This window comes from Nomascus leucogenys, chromosome 6 (genome assembly GCF_006542625.1).
Source record: "Nomascus leucogenys isolate Asia chromosome 6, Asia_NLE_v1, whole genome shotgun sequence".
NCBI lineage: Eukaryota > Metazoa > Chordata > Mammalia > Primates > Hylobatidae > Nomascus > Nomascus leucogenys.
In genome coordinates, this window is record NC_044386.1 from 56,673,260 (window position 1) to 56,688,668 (window position 15,409).

General features: G+C 47.1%; 2 protein-coding genes across 10 annotated transcripts in view; both read left to right on the top strand.

Moving 5' to 3' along the window:
- Positions 1-205: 205 nt before the first annotated feature.
- Positions 206-11,295, top strand: PATL2 (PAT1 homolog 2). Its single transcript, XM_003266843.1, has 16 exons — positions 206-222; positions 523-613; positions 1,397-1,587; positions 2,834-2,914; positions 3,685-3,827; positions 4,606-4,674; positions 4,896-5,037; positions 6,955-7,075; positions 7,168-7,265; positions 7,478-7,531; positions 7,627-7,760; positions 7,901-8,060; positions 8,558-8,698; positions 9,824-9,921; positions 10,486-10,635; positions 11,056-11,295. Exons 2-16 carry the CDS (start codon positions 598-600, stop codon positions 11,072-11,074), a joined length of 1,617 nt encoding a protein of 538 aa, XP_003266891.1. The 5' UTR covers positions 206-222; positions 523-597; the 3' UTR covers positions 11,075-11,295.
- Positions 11,296-13,358: 2,063 nt separating this feature from the next.
- The window catches only part of SPG11 (SPG11 vesicle trafficking associated, spatacsin), a 119,425-nt gene continuing 117,374 nt past the window's right edge, over positions 13,359-15,409 (top strand). For all 9 annotated transcript variants that reach the window (XM_030814150.1, XM_030814151.1, XM_030814149.1 and 6 more), the window contains exon 1: positions 13,359-13,640. In XM_030814150.1, the coding sequence (XP_030670010.1) occupies positions 13,384-13,640 (257 nt within the window). In that variant the 5' untranslated portion in view covers positions 13,359-13,383. The remainder of the gene's footprint in view (positions 13,641-15,409) is intronic.

The window sequence follows — 15,409 nt, forward strand, 5'->3', positions numbered from 1 at the left end:
GATGGCTAAAAATGCAGTTTATGTCTTTTCTCTGTTCAGGGATTTTTTTAATCATTAAACTATGTTCTCATATTTCCATCAGGCCCCAGTGGATGGAGGATGCTGGCCCTTTAATGGGTGAGCAGGGGAGGAGCTGGGACTTTTAAAGCCAGGAGCAGCAAACAGGTCCTGGCCCAGGCTGCTATGAATAACTTAAACAGAAAGGACAGCAACAGTCAGGTGGTGGGTGTCGGCAGCAAGGCATCACCGCACTCAGACGGTGACTGGTGATGTCCGTTGGGAAGTACTTCTCTTCCTGCTTCTAGCCTGTGCCTCATTTCTGTCCCTTTGTGGGACAGCTCCCTAGAGCTGAGCCGGGAGGGCGGGGGTTTATGGCAGTCTGAGACCCCAGGGTCTCTCTCCTCAACACCACGGCCAAGAATTCTCTAACCATCTTGCTGGGAGGATTCCATGGCTGTTTTAGGGTGCCGTGACATCCTTACTGACTGAGGATGGTGCCTCTTGGCCTCTTTCTTGTCTCAGGTTTACCTTCCAGAGGCTGGCAATGCTGTTTCACTGGAGGACACAGCTAAGAAGGAAGTCCACCAGCCTGCCAAGATGAAATGGCTTGAAGGTATCAACAAGTGGGCCATGGTGTTATATAAAATGCCCCAGCTTGCAGAGCTTGCTGGTCTCTTTCACATATGGGCTTGGATGTCCAGAGTCACTGGAAGTTATTCCAAATTCTTCCACTTGCTAATTATATTATAATGGGTGACTGAAAGGTCACTCTTCTGGGCTTTATTTTTCTCACCAACCTAGTAAAATTATCAACAACAACCCAGGACAGTCTCATATGACTGTTAAATGAACATATGCACGTAAAGTATATGGCACACAGTAGGGTTAAATTGCAGTGAGTCAGGGCAGCTGGAACTTGTTCAAAGAGACAACAGAAAGGGCGTTGGGTGGGACAGAGCAGATGGAAAAGGCTGTGCTAGAACTTAATGAAGGAATTGAAGAGGGGATGTGAAAGTGAAGGTGTTTGGTATCTGCCAGGTTCCTTTTGTTTGCTTTTTAAATTTTTTACTTAGAGACAGAGTCTCACTGTGTTGCCCAGGCTGATCTCAAACTCCTAGGCCCAAAGATCTTCCCACCTTGGCCTCCCGAGTAACTGAGACTACAAGCACGAGCCACCACACCTGGCTCAGTTTCCATTTGACTTACTGGGGGATGGTTCGGGGCACCTTGGGAGAAGGGAGGCCGAGTTAAACCCACAGAACAGGAGGCGTTATGTTCAAAGGTGGTGCTGGAGATGGCTTATGAACAGAAGTGCTATTGAGTAGCAGCCTCTCTAGACAAGACTCTCACCTGAGCCCCCATCTTACCTTCTCCTCTGGCCCACACTTAAACCAAGGGCCAGGTAAGACCTGTGGCCCTTTGGCTCCTGAGGAGGAGCTGGTGTCTGCCTGCCAATTGGAAAAAGAAGAAGAGAATGAAGGGGAGGAGGAGGACGAGGTGGATCTGGACCCAGACCTGGAGGAGGAAGAGGAGGAAGAGAATGATCTTGGGGATCCAGCTGTACTTGGTGCTGTCCACAACACCCAGGTACCATGGCAGGAGGGAATGGGAGAGGGTTGTCCTGAACTGTCTGTGGCTCACAGGCTGTCACTAAACATTCCTCTTCTCTTTTCTACGACAAGTTCTGGATTAACACTTTCTTTTTAAGCCTTGAACCTGAGTTAGGAACTCTCTCCTTCCCTCTTTCTCCTGTCTCCCACTTCGTTTCTGATGCTGTTCTCGCCTTAAAACCAGGTCCTAGCAGAGTTGTGCATCGCCCACAGGCGGTGGCCCTGCTACTAGCGTTAAACGTGAGTCACCTTTGCCTGATCCTGGGCCCCTCTGTCTCAGTAGTCCATTCCTGGTATTTATTCCCTTGGATCCCATAACTAGTGGAGAAGGACAAGGACTCCTATGTAGATATGAGGTGACTAAGAACTTCCTTCAACCTACTACTAAGGTACAGTAGTCCATGGTTTCACTTTCTGCCATTTCAGTTACCCTTGGTCAACTATAGTCTGAAAATAGGCGAGTATAGTACAATAAGGTATTTTAAGAGAGACTACATTCACATAACTTTTATTACAGTATATTGTTATAACTGTTCTATTTTTATTGTTCATTTCTTATTGTGTCTAATTCATAAATTAAACTGGCCAGGTGCAGTGGCTTATGTCTGTAATCCCAGCACTTTGGGAGGATTGCTTGAGGCCAGGACTTCCAGACCAGCCTGGGCAACAAAGCAAGACCCTGTCACTACAAAAAAAAAGAAAAAAATTTTTCAAAACTTAGCCAGATATGGTAGCATGTGCCTGTAGTCTCAGCTACTTAGTCTGAGGCAGGAGGATGGCTTGAGCTCAGGAGTTTGAGCCTGCAGTGAGCTATGATAGTGCCACTGCACTCCAGCCTGGGTGACAGAGCAAGACCCTGACTCTAAAAAAAAAAAAAAAAATTTTTTTAATATATATATAAACTATCATAGACATGTATATATAAGAAAAAAGCACTATACACAGGGTTTAGTACTATCCAGTTCTAGGCATCCCTTGGGGGTCTTGGAACATATGTCTCATGAATAAGGGAGGACCACTGCACTAGTCTTATTCCTCCCAAGAGAGGGAGAGGGATCCTGGCCCAGCTGACTTTGAATCTGAGGGAGGGCCAAGCTGCCACTGCCCTGGATGTTGGAATACCTGGTCTTGCTGCTTCCTCCCACCTCCTCAAAAACACAGGTGAATGCAGAAGACACTACAGGGGCCCATTCGAGCCTGGTTTTTCCTCCCTCCTGTTTCAGAGAGCTCCGCTTAGCTCCCCTGGAGTCAAGGCCCCTGGTGTGCTGGGAATGTCACTTGCCTCCTTGCATTTTCTGTGGCAGGTGAGTCTGCTGCAGTCTCCATAATGTGGGTAGTGAGGATTCCATCCATTATGTTCATTCTACCCCCAACCCTGGTCTGGAGTTAAGGCTCCCAAAGTGAGATATGGGTATGGGAGGTGAGAGTTGCCCCATCATAGAGGAGCTTGATAAATGACAGAGGTGGTGTGCCCAACCATGCGCATGGATGGACACCTTAATATGTGGTACTGGGACAACTGGCCATTTGTATGAACAAGGACAAACTAGATCCCTACTCCTGCCTTAGGCAATCTTTCAGCAGATGGCCAGCCCTTAGCTGGAAAGAGCACCTGCCTTGCAATTAACTGTGTAATGGGAACATGGCCTGGGGTAGAGGAATTCAAGAACCAGGATATCCTGCAGGGAGAACTAGAAGGAATTAGAGCTCTGAGGAGGGCTTTGAGTGAGTCAGAAAAGACAGATGAGTACTGCCCCAGCGGCTGAAGACAGCCCAAGAGAAGACTATTATAGAGAGGAGAGAGAGAGGCGTTGACTTTCCAAACGGTAGGAAAAGCACATGACCCCGCATTGTCAGGGAATGACGAGCTGCTTCCTAGTCAAGCCCTGTTGAAACAAGGGCAGGAACCATAGTCTGGTGCCCCCAAAGCTGCCTTGAGGGACTCACAAGACGGCACAATGTTGGGTGAAGTTCTTGAGGGGAAAAGGCAGGAAAGGAGCTGAGCCCTCACAACAAGAGCAGCATTCTTTTGGTGGAGATGGCGTTCTCCCAGACCTCTTAATTCCTCTCTCAGACCTTGGACTACCTGTCGCCCATCCCTTTCTGGCCTACATTTCCCAGCACCAGCTCTCCAGCACGGCACTTTGGACCTCGGCTGCCCTCACCAGATCCAACTCTCTTCTGCAGCCTGCTGACCTCGTGGCCCCCTAGGTTCAGGTACTGGTTTGAGGTTCTCCCCAGAGGTCTCAGGAGGTGCTGGCTGAGGAGGGGTGGGGACCATGCCTACCAGTTGCCACAGGAAAACACAGAAATCTAGTAAGAGAAGTCTGAGGTATAGTCTAATTCCTTCTCCCTCACAAATGTAGCCCCAGGGAGATTAAAAATTTATTTAAAGCCGGGTACTGTGGCTCACACCTGTAATCTCAGCACTCTGGGAGGCCGAGGTGGGAGGATCACTTGAGGCCAGGAGTTTGAGACCAGCCTGGCCAACATGGTGAAACCGTGTCTCTACTAAATATACAAAAATAAGCTAGGCGTGGTGGTGAGCGCCTGTAATCCCAGCTACTTGGGAGGCTGAGGCAGGAAAATCACTTGAACCCAGGAGCCAGAGGTTGCAGTGAGCTGAGACCGTGCCACTGCACTACAGCCTGGATGACAGAGGGAGACTGTCTCAAAAATTAAAAATAAAAATTTATTTGCGATCAGCCAGCATGATGGAACTGAGACTACTATTCGAACTCCTGATGACCAGGCCAAAACGTTTTCTACTGTTCCAAGATTTCCTGCAGCCAAATTGCAGGAAAATAGATGTTGGAGGAGCTTGGGAACCCTGTGGGTCTAGGACTATGATGTGCCATGTGGCTGACTTTGGGAAAGTACCTAAACAGATAAAGTTCCTTAGATGTCCATCTGAGCTGACCTGGGCTGAATGAATGGAGGGGGCAGAGAACTGAAAGCTTCCTTCCACCCAGCTGGTTACTTCTTATCTTCCCAGTCATCTGACCCAGCTCCACCCTCGGCACCAACGAATCTTGCAGCAGCAGCAGCATAGTCAAACACCAAGGTAAAGCCCAGACCAGGAGCAGGGTTGAGGGGAGCCCATCTGCATGCCGGGTCTCCCCTTGTGACCAGTTATCTCCCTCAAAGCTCCCATGTGGTAGTTAAAACTCTCATACTGTTGCCCACCTCTGTGCTTGCTCCATCCTTCCCACTTCCTGCTCACCACACTCCTTAGGAAGTGGCAGTGGTGGGTAAGTCTAAAGGGTTGTTCCTTCTGGCTTAAAGTCCCCCAGCCAAGAAGCCTTGGTCTCAGCAGCCAGACCCCTATGCTAACCTCATGACCAGAAAAGAGAAGGACTGGGTGATAAAAGTGCAGATGGTGCAGCTGCAGAGTGCAAACCCCTGCCTGAATGACTACTACTACCAGGTGAGCCCCGCAGTACTCAGCCCAGCCTCTGACCTTGGGTCAAACGGGCCTGGACTCCGGGGTCCTCTCTGATCCTCTCTTTAGCTCATAGAGGTCATGTCTGTTCAGGTGGGAGAGAGAATCATTACAGGATGGGGGCCATATTTCTAAAATTGACATCCCAAGCTCATTTCTCTCTATCTTCCTACATTTCAGCCAACTAAGATTATTTCCAGTTCCCCAAACACACTTGGGTTTTGTCTCCACTCTTTGCTAAGAATTTTCCGTGTTCACCCAGGAAATATGGATTTTCCCACCTTTGTATGCTGAGAAATGTCTTGTTATATTCATCTACTTTCACTTTTTAGATCTAAAGCACAGGGATGTTATAAATAGTGGGATTCAGTTTGTTTAATTGAACAAATGACAGCAGACATTTTTACTCATTTTCCCCTGCTTCTTTCTGCCTTTATTTATGGGGCAAGTCTTTGTCGACAAGTTTTTGGGTTGTCTAGGCTGCTTTCTTTTTTTTTTTTTTTTTTTTTTTTGGAGACAGAGTCTCCCTCTGTCATCCAGGCTGAAGTGCAGTGGCACCGTCTCAGCTCACTGCCACATCCACCTCCAGGGTTCAGGTGATTCTCCTGCCTCAGCCTCCCAAGTAGCTGGGATCACAGGCATGCACCACCATATGCAGTTAGATTTTTATATTTTTTAGTAGAGACGGGGTTTCACCATGTTGGCTAGGCTGGTCTTGAACTTCTGACCTCAAGTGATCCACCCGCCTCAGCCTCCCAAAGTGCTGAGATTACAAGCGTGAGCAACCGTGCCTGGCTGGCTGTTTCACTTTCACCTCAACATCTGGGAGCCTCCTATCCAGTGCCCCACCCTTATTCTCTTCTCATTTACATTAGGTATTTTTCCTTTCTTTCTACCAAGCTTCAAAAGCCCTCCTTTTTCTGCAAGGGTCACTGAAAGTGAAACAGTTTTGTATTCTTGCCTTTTTGGCATTGCTTCTAAATAAAAGAGCCTTTTTCAAATCCTTGTTTGGCTTGTCAGTGGATTTTAGTTTACGATTTCTCAACTTTAAGAAAATGTCAGAGCTGCTGAGCGAATCCACAGAAGTATAAAACTGGCCTAGAGGGCAACTGACAAACACATCCCTATAGCTAATTCTGTGCTTCAACCTCTGGATGGCCTTCATATCATCAGATAACTGATTTTTAGAAAGCACAGGTGAGGTCACAAGATTAAATGGGGAAGTGGGGAGGACAGGTGGTGTGCAGTGTGTGGGTACTAGGACATGAGGAATGCAGGAAGGTTACAGACGCTGGAACAGGTTTGCTCACTGGCTCTCCACTTTGCTCTTTGCCCTTTCATCAGACTTGGTGGTACCTAGTCTTTAAGTATTTGGTATGTGAATTCCAATATGGGTGATGTGGGGCCCAGGGTGCTTAAGACACTTTAGAATAACTGCAAGGAGGGCCTAAGATGCCAGCATCATTTCTGGAATGATTGTTGTAGGAAAGAGTGTTAAGAGGCCGTGCTTGTCTGGGTGCAGTGGCTCGCCTGTAATCCCAGCACTTTGGGAGGCCAAGGAGGGCTGATTGCTTGAGTCCAGGAGTTCAAGACCAGCCTGGGCAACATGGTGAAATCCCATCTACAAAAAATACAAAAATTAACTGGGCATGGTAGCACGTGCCTGTGGCCCTAGCTACTGAGGAGGCTGAAGTGGGAGGATCACTTGAGCCAGGGAGGTTGCAGTGAGCCAGAGATTGCACCACTGCACTCCAGCTGGGTGACAGAGGGAGACCCTGTCTCAAACAACAAAACTTATAACACACACAAAAAACTAAAGAGGCTGCACTGGAGAAACTTAATTCTAAATTCAAAAGATGAATATAGGGTGTTTTTTTTGTTTCCTATTCCATACATTCTCAGGAATATTACCAGAAGCTAGAAAAGAAGCAAGCAGACGAAGAGCTACTTGGACGAAGAAACCGGGTTGAGTCCCTCAAGCTGGTAACGCCTTACGTTCAGAAAGCAGAGGCTTATGAGTCTGGTAGGGTCAGGACTGACGTGCTGACTTGGGCTGGGCATCTGGGTGGACAGAGTGTGGGAGGGGGAGGGAAATGTGCCTCTCTTCTCATGCAGTGGTCCGGATCGAGGGTTCCCTGGGCCAGGTAGCTGTGTCGACATGCTTCAGCCCTCGCCGAGCTATTGATGCTGTACCCCATGGAACTCAAGAGCAGGTGGGAGCACTATCTTCCCAGACATTTTTCTCTCCCCTTTGGAAGAAGGGTCTAGAACACTCTTGTGTTAAGACTGTGACCTAAGAGGGAGGAAGAAGTGTGATCAGACTTTGTTTCTAGCCTTTCCAGCTCAATCTCTAGCTAGTCGGGGGCCTGGGCTAGGGCTGTGGCAGTGGCAGTGTAGCTGATAGCTGGCGACTCTCTTCTCCTAGGATATAGAAGCTGCAAGCAGTCAGAGGCTTCGGGTATTATACCGGATTGAGAAGGTGAGATATCAGTTCCTTAGGGACGAGTTCCGAACCTACCTTTGAGAATGAGATATTACCCAAATTTACCTCTTTTTCCACCCTCAAATTCCCAGATGTTCCTTCAGTTACTAGAAATAGAGGAGGGCTGGAAGTATAGGCCTCCACAGCCCTGCTTTTCTGAGCAGCAAAGCAACCAGGTTGAGAAGCTCTTCCAGACCTTAAAGACCCAGGAGCAGAACAACCTGGAGTGAGTGTGGGAGGGTTCCACCTCAGCCCAGGAAGGGAAGGAGCAGCAAAGACACTGGTCTTGCTTCTGCCTCTCCTTTCTGGCATGTAGCCCTCTCCTCTATGCAGAGCTCTGAAAATGTTCTCCTCTCTCCCTTGTAGAGAGGCAGCAGATGGCTTCCTGCAGGTGCTCTCTGTGAGGAAGGGGAAGGCCCTGGTGGCCCGACTGCTCCCCTTCCTGCCCCAGGATCAGGCTGTTACCATTCTTTTGGCTATCACCCACCATCTGCCCCTCCTGGTCCGGAGGGATGTGGCTGATCAGGTACTGTGGCATTGAGTGGAGAAGAGGATGGTCTCCTGAGTAGGTTAGGGGTCGTTCCTCCCCTCCAGTCCCCACATGCCCCAGAGATGCCAGAGAAGGTGCTGGGCAAAGTGAGGGATGCTGGCCTTGCCACCCTCAGGCAAGGAAGTTACCGAACTATTATAGGAACAGTGGATCATCTTCAGGTATGACGAACAAAAAGTAACAGGTGTATGGTTGCACAGGTGTCAGTGTGCTGAGGAGGTCTGAGTAAAAGATTAGGATGCCCTGATAAGTGTTGAGCCCCTATCTACTTTTCTTAGAGAAGGCTTCCTAGGACAAGTAGGTACTGAAGGTGTCAGTGTTGGGGATGGAGAGTCATAGTTGTGATAAGCCTGGTAAGTAACCTCACCAGGACGTGCCAAAGACAGGTCAGCGAGGGAAAGGACTGTGGAAGCAAGGTAAGGGGAGGTGAAGTTGTAGTGGAATTTGGGAGGTGCTTACTGATCTTCTTGCAGGCCCTACAAATGTTACTCAAACCTCTGGGCAAATGTATCAGTCACTTGACCCTCCACGAACTCCTCCAAGGACTTCAGGGATTAATGCTGTTGCCACCTGGCTCCTCAGAGCGGCCAGTCACTGTGGTGCTTCAGAATCAGGTAACATGTCTAGGAGGCTTTTTTCCATAGATGGCTTCCAGGTTGGTATCACTGATAAGGGATAAGTTGGGGGACAGTCTCATCTCTCCACAAATCTTATCCTCTGCAGTGCTTCTCTATTTCTAGTAAGCACACGATCACCTGGCAGGCTTATTAAACCCAGCTCCTTGGTCCCACTCAGTCATTCAGTGGGTCTGGGGTGGGGCCCATGCACCTGCTCTGCTTTTCTAATAAGCTCCCTGATTGCTGCTGATGTGAGTCTCTAGAGCAGGTCTCCAAACTCTTGTATACCCCTTTCAGTAAAAAATATTCTAAACCACACTACCATGTGTTTAAAAATCAAATACATGTAACACTAGTAATAATAGGTACATAATAAATATTTTTTATTTTTTAGATAGTCTCGCTCTGTCACCCAGGCTGGAGTGCAGTGGCATGATCTTGGCTCACTGCAACCTCCACCTCCTGGATTCAAGTGATTCTCCTGCCTCAGCCTCCCAAGTAGCTGGGATTACAAGTGTGTGCCACCACACCCAGCTAATTTTTGTATTTTTAGTAGAGACATGGTTTCACCATGTTGGCCAGGCTGGTCTTGAACTCCTAACTTTAAGTGATTTGCCCGCCTCGGCCTCCCAAAGTGCTAGAATTACAGGCATGAGCCACTGCGCCCAGCCAATAGGTATATAATAAAAGATAGACATTTTTAAAGAATGAGACTCTAGATGTGATAATTTTGATGCTCTCTTCTAATATCCCAGTGGATTATCTCATGTATGCCACACTGAAGGTCTTTGCTTAAAGAAGTGCCTCTAAAAGTGAGGTCCACAGACTACCTGCCTCAGATCCCTGGATGCATTCCCGATTTCCTACTCCTAGGAGTTAAGCCTAGAAGTATGCATTTAATCAGCTCTCCAAGAGTGTCTTTTGGAAAAGTTCAGAGCAGCGATTCCTATGGAAAGGTTAGAGAGTTCTTTGGCTCACCAGTGTAAAACCTGACAGCCCTTGTGGATATTTTGAACTCTATCTCTAAATGTGAACCTGTCCTTTGGGAAGATAAGAGTCAGGAAAGCACCAAATGCCGAGTGTGAACTATTTTTCCCTGGAATATATGTATGTCCCTTGCAGTTTGGAATATCTTTGCTCTATGCCCTGCTGAGTCATGGGGAGCAGCTGGTATCGCTGCATTCTTCCCTAGAGGAACCCAACAGTGACCATACAGCTTGGTAAGATCATAAAGGCCTTGTAAATACTATCTAGTACCCTTGGGATGTGCAGACTGAGCCAGATGAAGTATTTCCTGAGGCATTTTCAAGTACTGAGGAGGAGGTTGGATAGAGAAAGAAGTAGCAGTGTTGTAGCTGTTCTGCTTTTTTTCTATGGTGCCCTAGAGTTTTGGTTTCTTCTGGGAGACAGTATAACATGGTACCTAAAGGGACAAGCTTTAGAGTTTAAAAAGACCTACCTTTGAATTCTGGCTGTATCACTTCCTAGTAATATAACTTTAGGGCAAGTTCTTTCACTTCCCACTTCTCTTAGTTTGTTTCTTTATCTACAAACTAGGGATGATGGTATTAACCCCTCATAGTTCTTAAGATTAAATAGGAAGGGAAATGTGTAAAGCACTAAGCATTGCTTGGCATGTACCAAACATGCAAATGTTACCTCTGAATTGCTACCTGGGGGTGGGGGTCAATGGTAGTAGTAATGGAAAGATAATAAGAAACCTTGGCCCTGAGTCTGTTTCTTAAGCAAATTTATTTGCTTATATCTATGTTTATGCTCTCTAGGACAGACATGGTGGTTCTGATTGCCTGGGAGATAGCCCAAATGCCTACAGCCTCTCTGGCAGAACCCCTAGTTTTCCCCAGCAACCTACTTCCCCTGTTCTGTCACCACGTAGACAAACAATTGGTTCAGCAGCTGGAGGCCAGGATGGAGTAAGTAATGGCAGAAACAAGGTCAAAGCCCCTTGTTCAAGCCCAGTCTATGTTCTGTTACTTGCTTCACTACTTCCTTCTTCTAAATTATGAGCATGAAGGATCATGTGTTTTTAGAAGTGGTTCTACACACTGACATTTACTGAGTAACCAGTCTTGACTAAGTCTTCAGCCAACCTTTTATTCCAGGCACTTTGGTCATTTATAGTGCTAAGCTATTTGAGGGCAAGAATTAATTTAAGAACCTGAATTATTCATTCAAGAAACACTTGAAGGACAACTATTCTAGGATATAAGCATGAATAACATGGTCATCTCTGTCCTCAGAATTACTGCTAGAAAGAGTCAGATACTAATTAAATCATATAAATGCTTGCAAAGTAGAATTGTGCTTGCAGTTAACATCTGTTCTCTTTATAGGTTTGCCTGGATCTACTGATCTGTTTATTCTGGAATACATGTATGTGGGAAGTTGAATCATCAGACATCAGCTATATAGACTATGTTTACAGGGATCCAGAGAGTCTGAAGACATTTCTTATGCCTTTATATATTGGAGAACCCTTCCCCATTTCCATATCCTTTCTTCAAAAATCTAAATGATGTGCCTAAAAATAAGACACGGCTTAATAAGGTACAATTAAAGAGATAATAGAATGATGTGTTGGAACTTGCTTGTAAGTTAAAACCTATAATGAAGGCTATCTTATGTGTGAATGCTCCAGGAATGTCCTTTTTCTTTTTCTTTTTTCTTTTTTTTTTTTTTTGAGACAGGGTCTTACTCTGTCACCCATGTGGGAGTGCAGTGCCACCAACATGGCTTACTGCAGCGTTGACCTCCAGGCTCAAGTGATCCTCCCACCTCAGTCTTCTGAGTAGCTTGGATTACAGGCATGTGACACCACACCCAGCTAGTATTAAAAAAATTTTTTTTGGCCAGGCGCAGTGGCTCATGCCTGTAATCCCAGCACTCTGGGAGGATGAGGCAGGCAGATCACCTGAGGGTCGGGAGTTTGAGACCAGCCTGACCAATGTGAAGAAACTGCGTCTCTACTAAATATACAAAATCAGCCAGGCATGGTGGCACATGCCTGTAATCCCAGCTTCTCGGAGGCAGAGGCAGGAGAATCGCTTGAACCCGGGAGGCAGAGGTTGGAGGTTGCAGTGAGCCAAGACTGCGCCATTGCACTCCAGCCTGGGCAACAAGAGCGAAACTGTCTCAAAAAATTTTTTTTTAATTTTTTTTGTAGAGACAAGGGTCTCCCTATGTTGGCAAGGGTGGGCTCCAGTGATCCTCCCAACTTGGACTCCCAAAGTGCTGGGATTTACAGGCATGAGAAGACTGTCCTGATTATAAGGGACAAGGCCTTGTTGTAGCTAACACAAGTGTAACCTTAGAAATTGCTTTAACATTGCCATTTTTTATAGAGAGAAAACAGCCCCAGCTAAGCTTAGAAGGTTGAATATATCTCCCTTGTGATAGAAAATGTTTGGTTTCAGCCGGGCACAGTGGCTCACGTCTGTAATCTTAGCACTTCCAGGCTGGGACAGGTAAATCACCGAAGGTCAGGAATTCGAAACCAGCCTGGCCAACATGGTGAAACCCCATCTCTACTAAAATACAAAAATTTAGCTGGGTGTGGTGTGCACCTGTAATCCCAGCTACTGGGAAGGCTAAGGCAGAATTGCTTGAGCCTGGGAGGCGGAGGTTGCAGTGGGCCGAGATCCCGCCACTGCACTCCAGCCTGGGTGACAGAGCGAGACTCCATCTCAAAAAAAAAAAAAAGTTTGCCTTTATTTTGACAAATAAGGTCATGCACTGATCAACAAATGCTGGAGTACCTTTCATGAAACAGGCACTGTTTTAGGTACTAGCCGGGACAGTGGTGAGCAACAAAGTCCTTGCTCTTTCGAAGTTTACCTTCTTATTGGACAGGAACTGGCAGAAAATATCAAGTAGTGATAAATACTATGATTAAAAACAAAACTAGGTGAGAGACTGCAGTAGAAGGGACTTCAGGTTGAATGGCTTAGGGAGGCCTGTCAATAGAGGTTACATTTATGCTGAAATGTTCTGAATGTGGAAAATGTGTTAAGAAGGTACAGCTGTCTTTTAGGAGACTTTACCAAAATGCCTATTCAACCCCTCTTCTCACCTCAAACCCTTTGCTCCTCTCCTTCTCTTGATCTTGGATCATACTTCCCTGAGAAAACAGACAGGAGCTCTACCATCTCCACCCCTTACTTACCCCGTCTCTCTGACTGTTACAGTGGATATTATTTGACTTCAACTTTCGGGTCAACACCCTTACTATGGATCCACACTGTAAGACTTGGTCCATGCTACCAAGGAAATGGCACCACCCCAGAGCCTGTAAGCAAACAGCACAATAAGAAAAGCGAAGAAAAGAGGCAGGAACTGGGTTCCAGGGGAGCTGGAGGCATCTGGACCAAGAAGGCAAAGAGCAATGCCACAGAGCGAGAACGGCTGCAACGGCCTGCTACGCTAAGCTAGGCCTTCAAGCATGCCAGGGCAGTTAAGCAGAGTGGGACTGGGGACAGGGCAGATGGGGCTTTGCTACAGAGGCTAGTACTGCCCCCCACAGGAAACGAATGGAATCGACCGGAGACAGCCGACAGGTCTCCGCGGGAGTCACGAGGCCGAGCGTGAGCCGCTCCGTACACCGCGCATGCCCACGACGCAGTCAGGTTCCGGCGAAAGTGACCGGAAGTAACCGCCGGGCCAAGATGGCTGCAGAGGAGGGGGTCGCGAGCGCTGCTTCTGCCGGCGGTAGCTGGGGCGCCGCGGCCATGGGGCGGGTTCTACCGATGCTGTTGGTGCCGGTCCCCGCCGAGGCGATGGGGCAGCTCGGCTCCCGGGCGCAGCTGCACGCACAGCAGGAGGCTCTGGGGAGCCTGACGGCTGCGGGCAGCCTCCAAGTGCTTTCTTTGGCTCTTGGCAGCCGGGGCGGGGGTCGCTGCTGCCTGGAGGGCCCCTTCTGGCAGTAAGTACTGAGGGAGAGCTGGGCCGTGGGGGGAATCCAGAGCCTAGGCTCGGCTGGCTGAGCCCCAAGGGCTCACGCCGAAGCCTGCCTGCAGCCATAGAGGTGGCGGGAGAAGGGTGCCAGCTGCAGGAAACGCCCCAGAGGCGAGCCTGGTTTCCTCACAGAACCTTTCCCCCGACCTGAAACGCTCGCCTGGTTGCATTCTGGCAACCCGGCTCCCCTGTTCCGGGTGGGCGGAGAGGGCATGCAGCTCCTCTGCCACCTGCGGCGAACCCGGAACGGGTCCCAGCTGAGGCGCTGATTCTTTCATTATTCAACACAGGTTGATTAACTGTCATAGGGTCGAGGCCCATGCCCATTTCTTCTTTCGGTTAAAGATGCCAGCTGAGGCTCATCTCTAATTTGAATCATCCTGATACTTTTTTCATGTCCTTGAAATGAATAGCGTTTTCTTTCACATGTAGTCCTCTTCTTCAAAGACAGAGTCCAGTTTGTCCCTTCACTTATTCAACAAATGTTGTGTGCCTGCTGTTACATAGGAGCAGTGCCTAAAAAGTTGAGTAAGACACTTCTTTCTTGCGAGGCGCGCACCTTTGGAGAAGACAAACGTGATTACAATAATGCATTACTTTGTACTTCCGTAACTCTTGGTTCAGTACTTAAGAGTTTACATCATAAAGTTTGGGAATGCCCTCTTAGTGTTTTGAGTGGGCTGCTGCTTTTTTTTTTTTTTTTTTTTTTTTTTTTAAGATAAGGTCGCTGTCGCCCAGGCTGGAGTGAGCTCAGTCACGGCTCACGGCAGCCAGCCTTGACCTCCCGGGCTCAGCCTCCCCAGCAGCTACGACTACAGGCGTGCACCACCAGGCCTGGCTAATTTTTCTATTTTTTGTAGAGATGAGGTCTCACTGTGTTGCCTAGGCTAGTCTCAAACTCCTGGACTCAAGTGATCCCGCCTCTCCCTGCCAAAGTGTTGGGATTACAGGCGTGAGCCACTGAGCCTGACCTGTGCTTTTAATAATTATTAATAGTAAGTATTTTCACAACTCTTTAAGATGAGTAGCCAAAAGGTGTCTTATTAATCTTGGAATCTCCAGCTCCTCTAACAGCTCCTGAAATTTAGAGATTCATTTGATAAATCAGTGAATGCTTAACTCTTCTGGGTTTGTCTTCTCTACCCTTGATGTCTAGTTGCTCGAAAGAGGAATCTCTGCATTTAGTTTATAAACTATTATAAACTAAGTTATTTGTAAACTAGGGGAAATCAGTTTATTTAGCAGTATCAAGTACCTATGAATGTGGCTCTGTAAAGAGAGGAATGGGGCAAAGAAATGCCGAAATCTTTAGGTGTTTGAGAACCCAGCAGGGAAGGTAAGACCCAGATGAAATAAAGGGGGCGTTCATATGCTAGTTCATGAAATTAGAGGGGAGGAGGACCAAGAAAGGACTTTTTAATTTTTTTATTTGAATTGAATTTTAATTCAGTTAAAATACTTCATAGGGTAAAAATAAGGGCATGTTTATAGTATTTAGAGTTTACTTCCTACTTTTTCAAAGTACATAGGTCTTTTTAATATTGTTGAAATTACATCATATATCTTGTTTATTGCATTGAAAATTTCCTGTCTTTCCATGTGGCAATATTGTCCCTATGCTAATGATGTACTCTACCTTTTAAGTGTATCTTAGTTTAACCTTTTGTGTATTTGACATTTAGGTTATTTTCTATATTTATCAATATGAACAGTCAGAAACGTGTCAATTTTTTTATC

Coding starts and splice junctions, on each gene's coding strand:
- PATL2 (XM_003266843.1), top strand. Junction 1,588..2,833: donor GTGCTGTCCACAACACCCAG/GTACCATGGCAG, acceptor CTCCTGTTTCAG/AGAGCTCCGCTTAGCTCCCC. Junction 7,076..7,167: donor AGCAGAGGCTTATGAGTCTG/GTAGGGTCAGGA, acceptor CTTCTCATGCAG/TGGTCCGGATCGAGGGTTCC.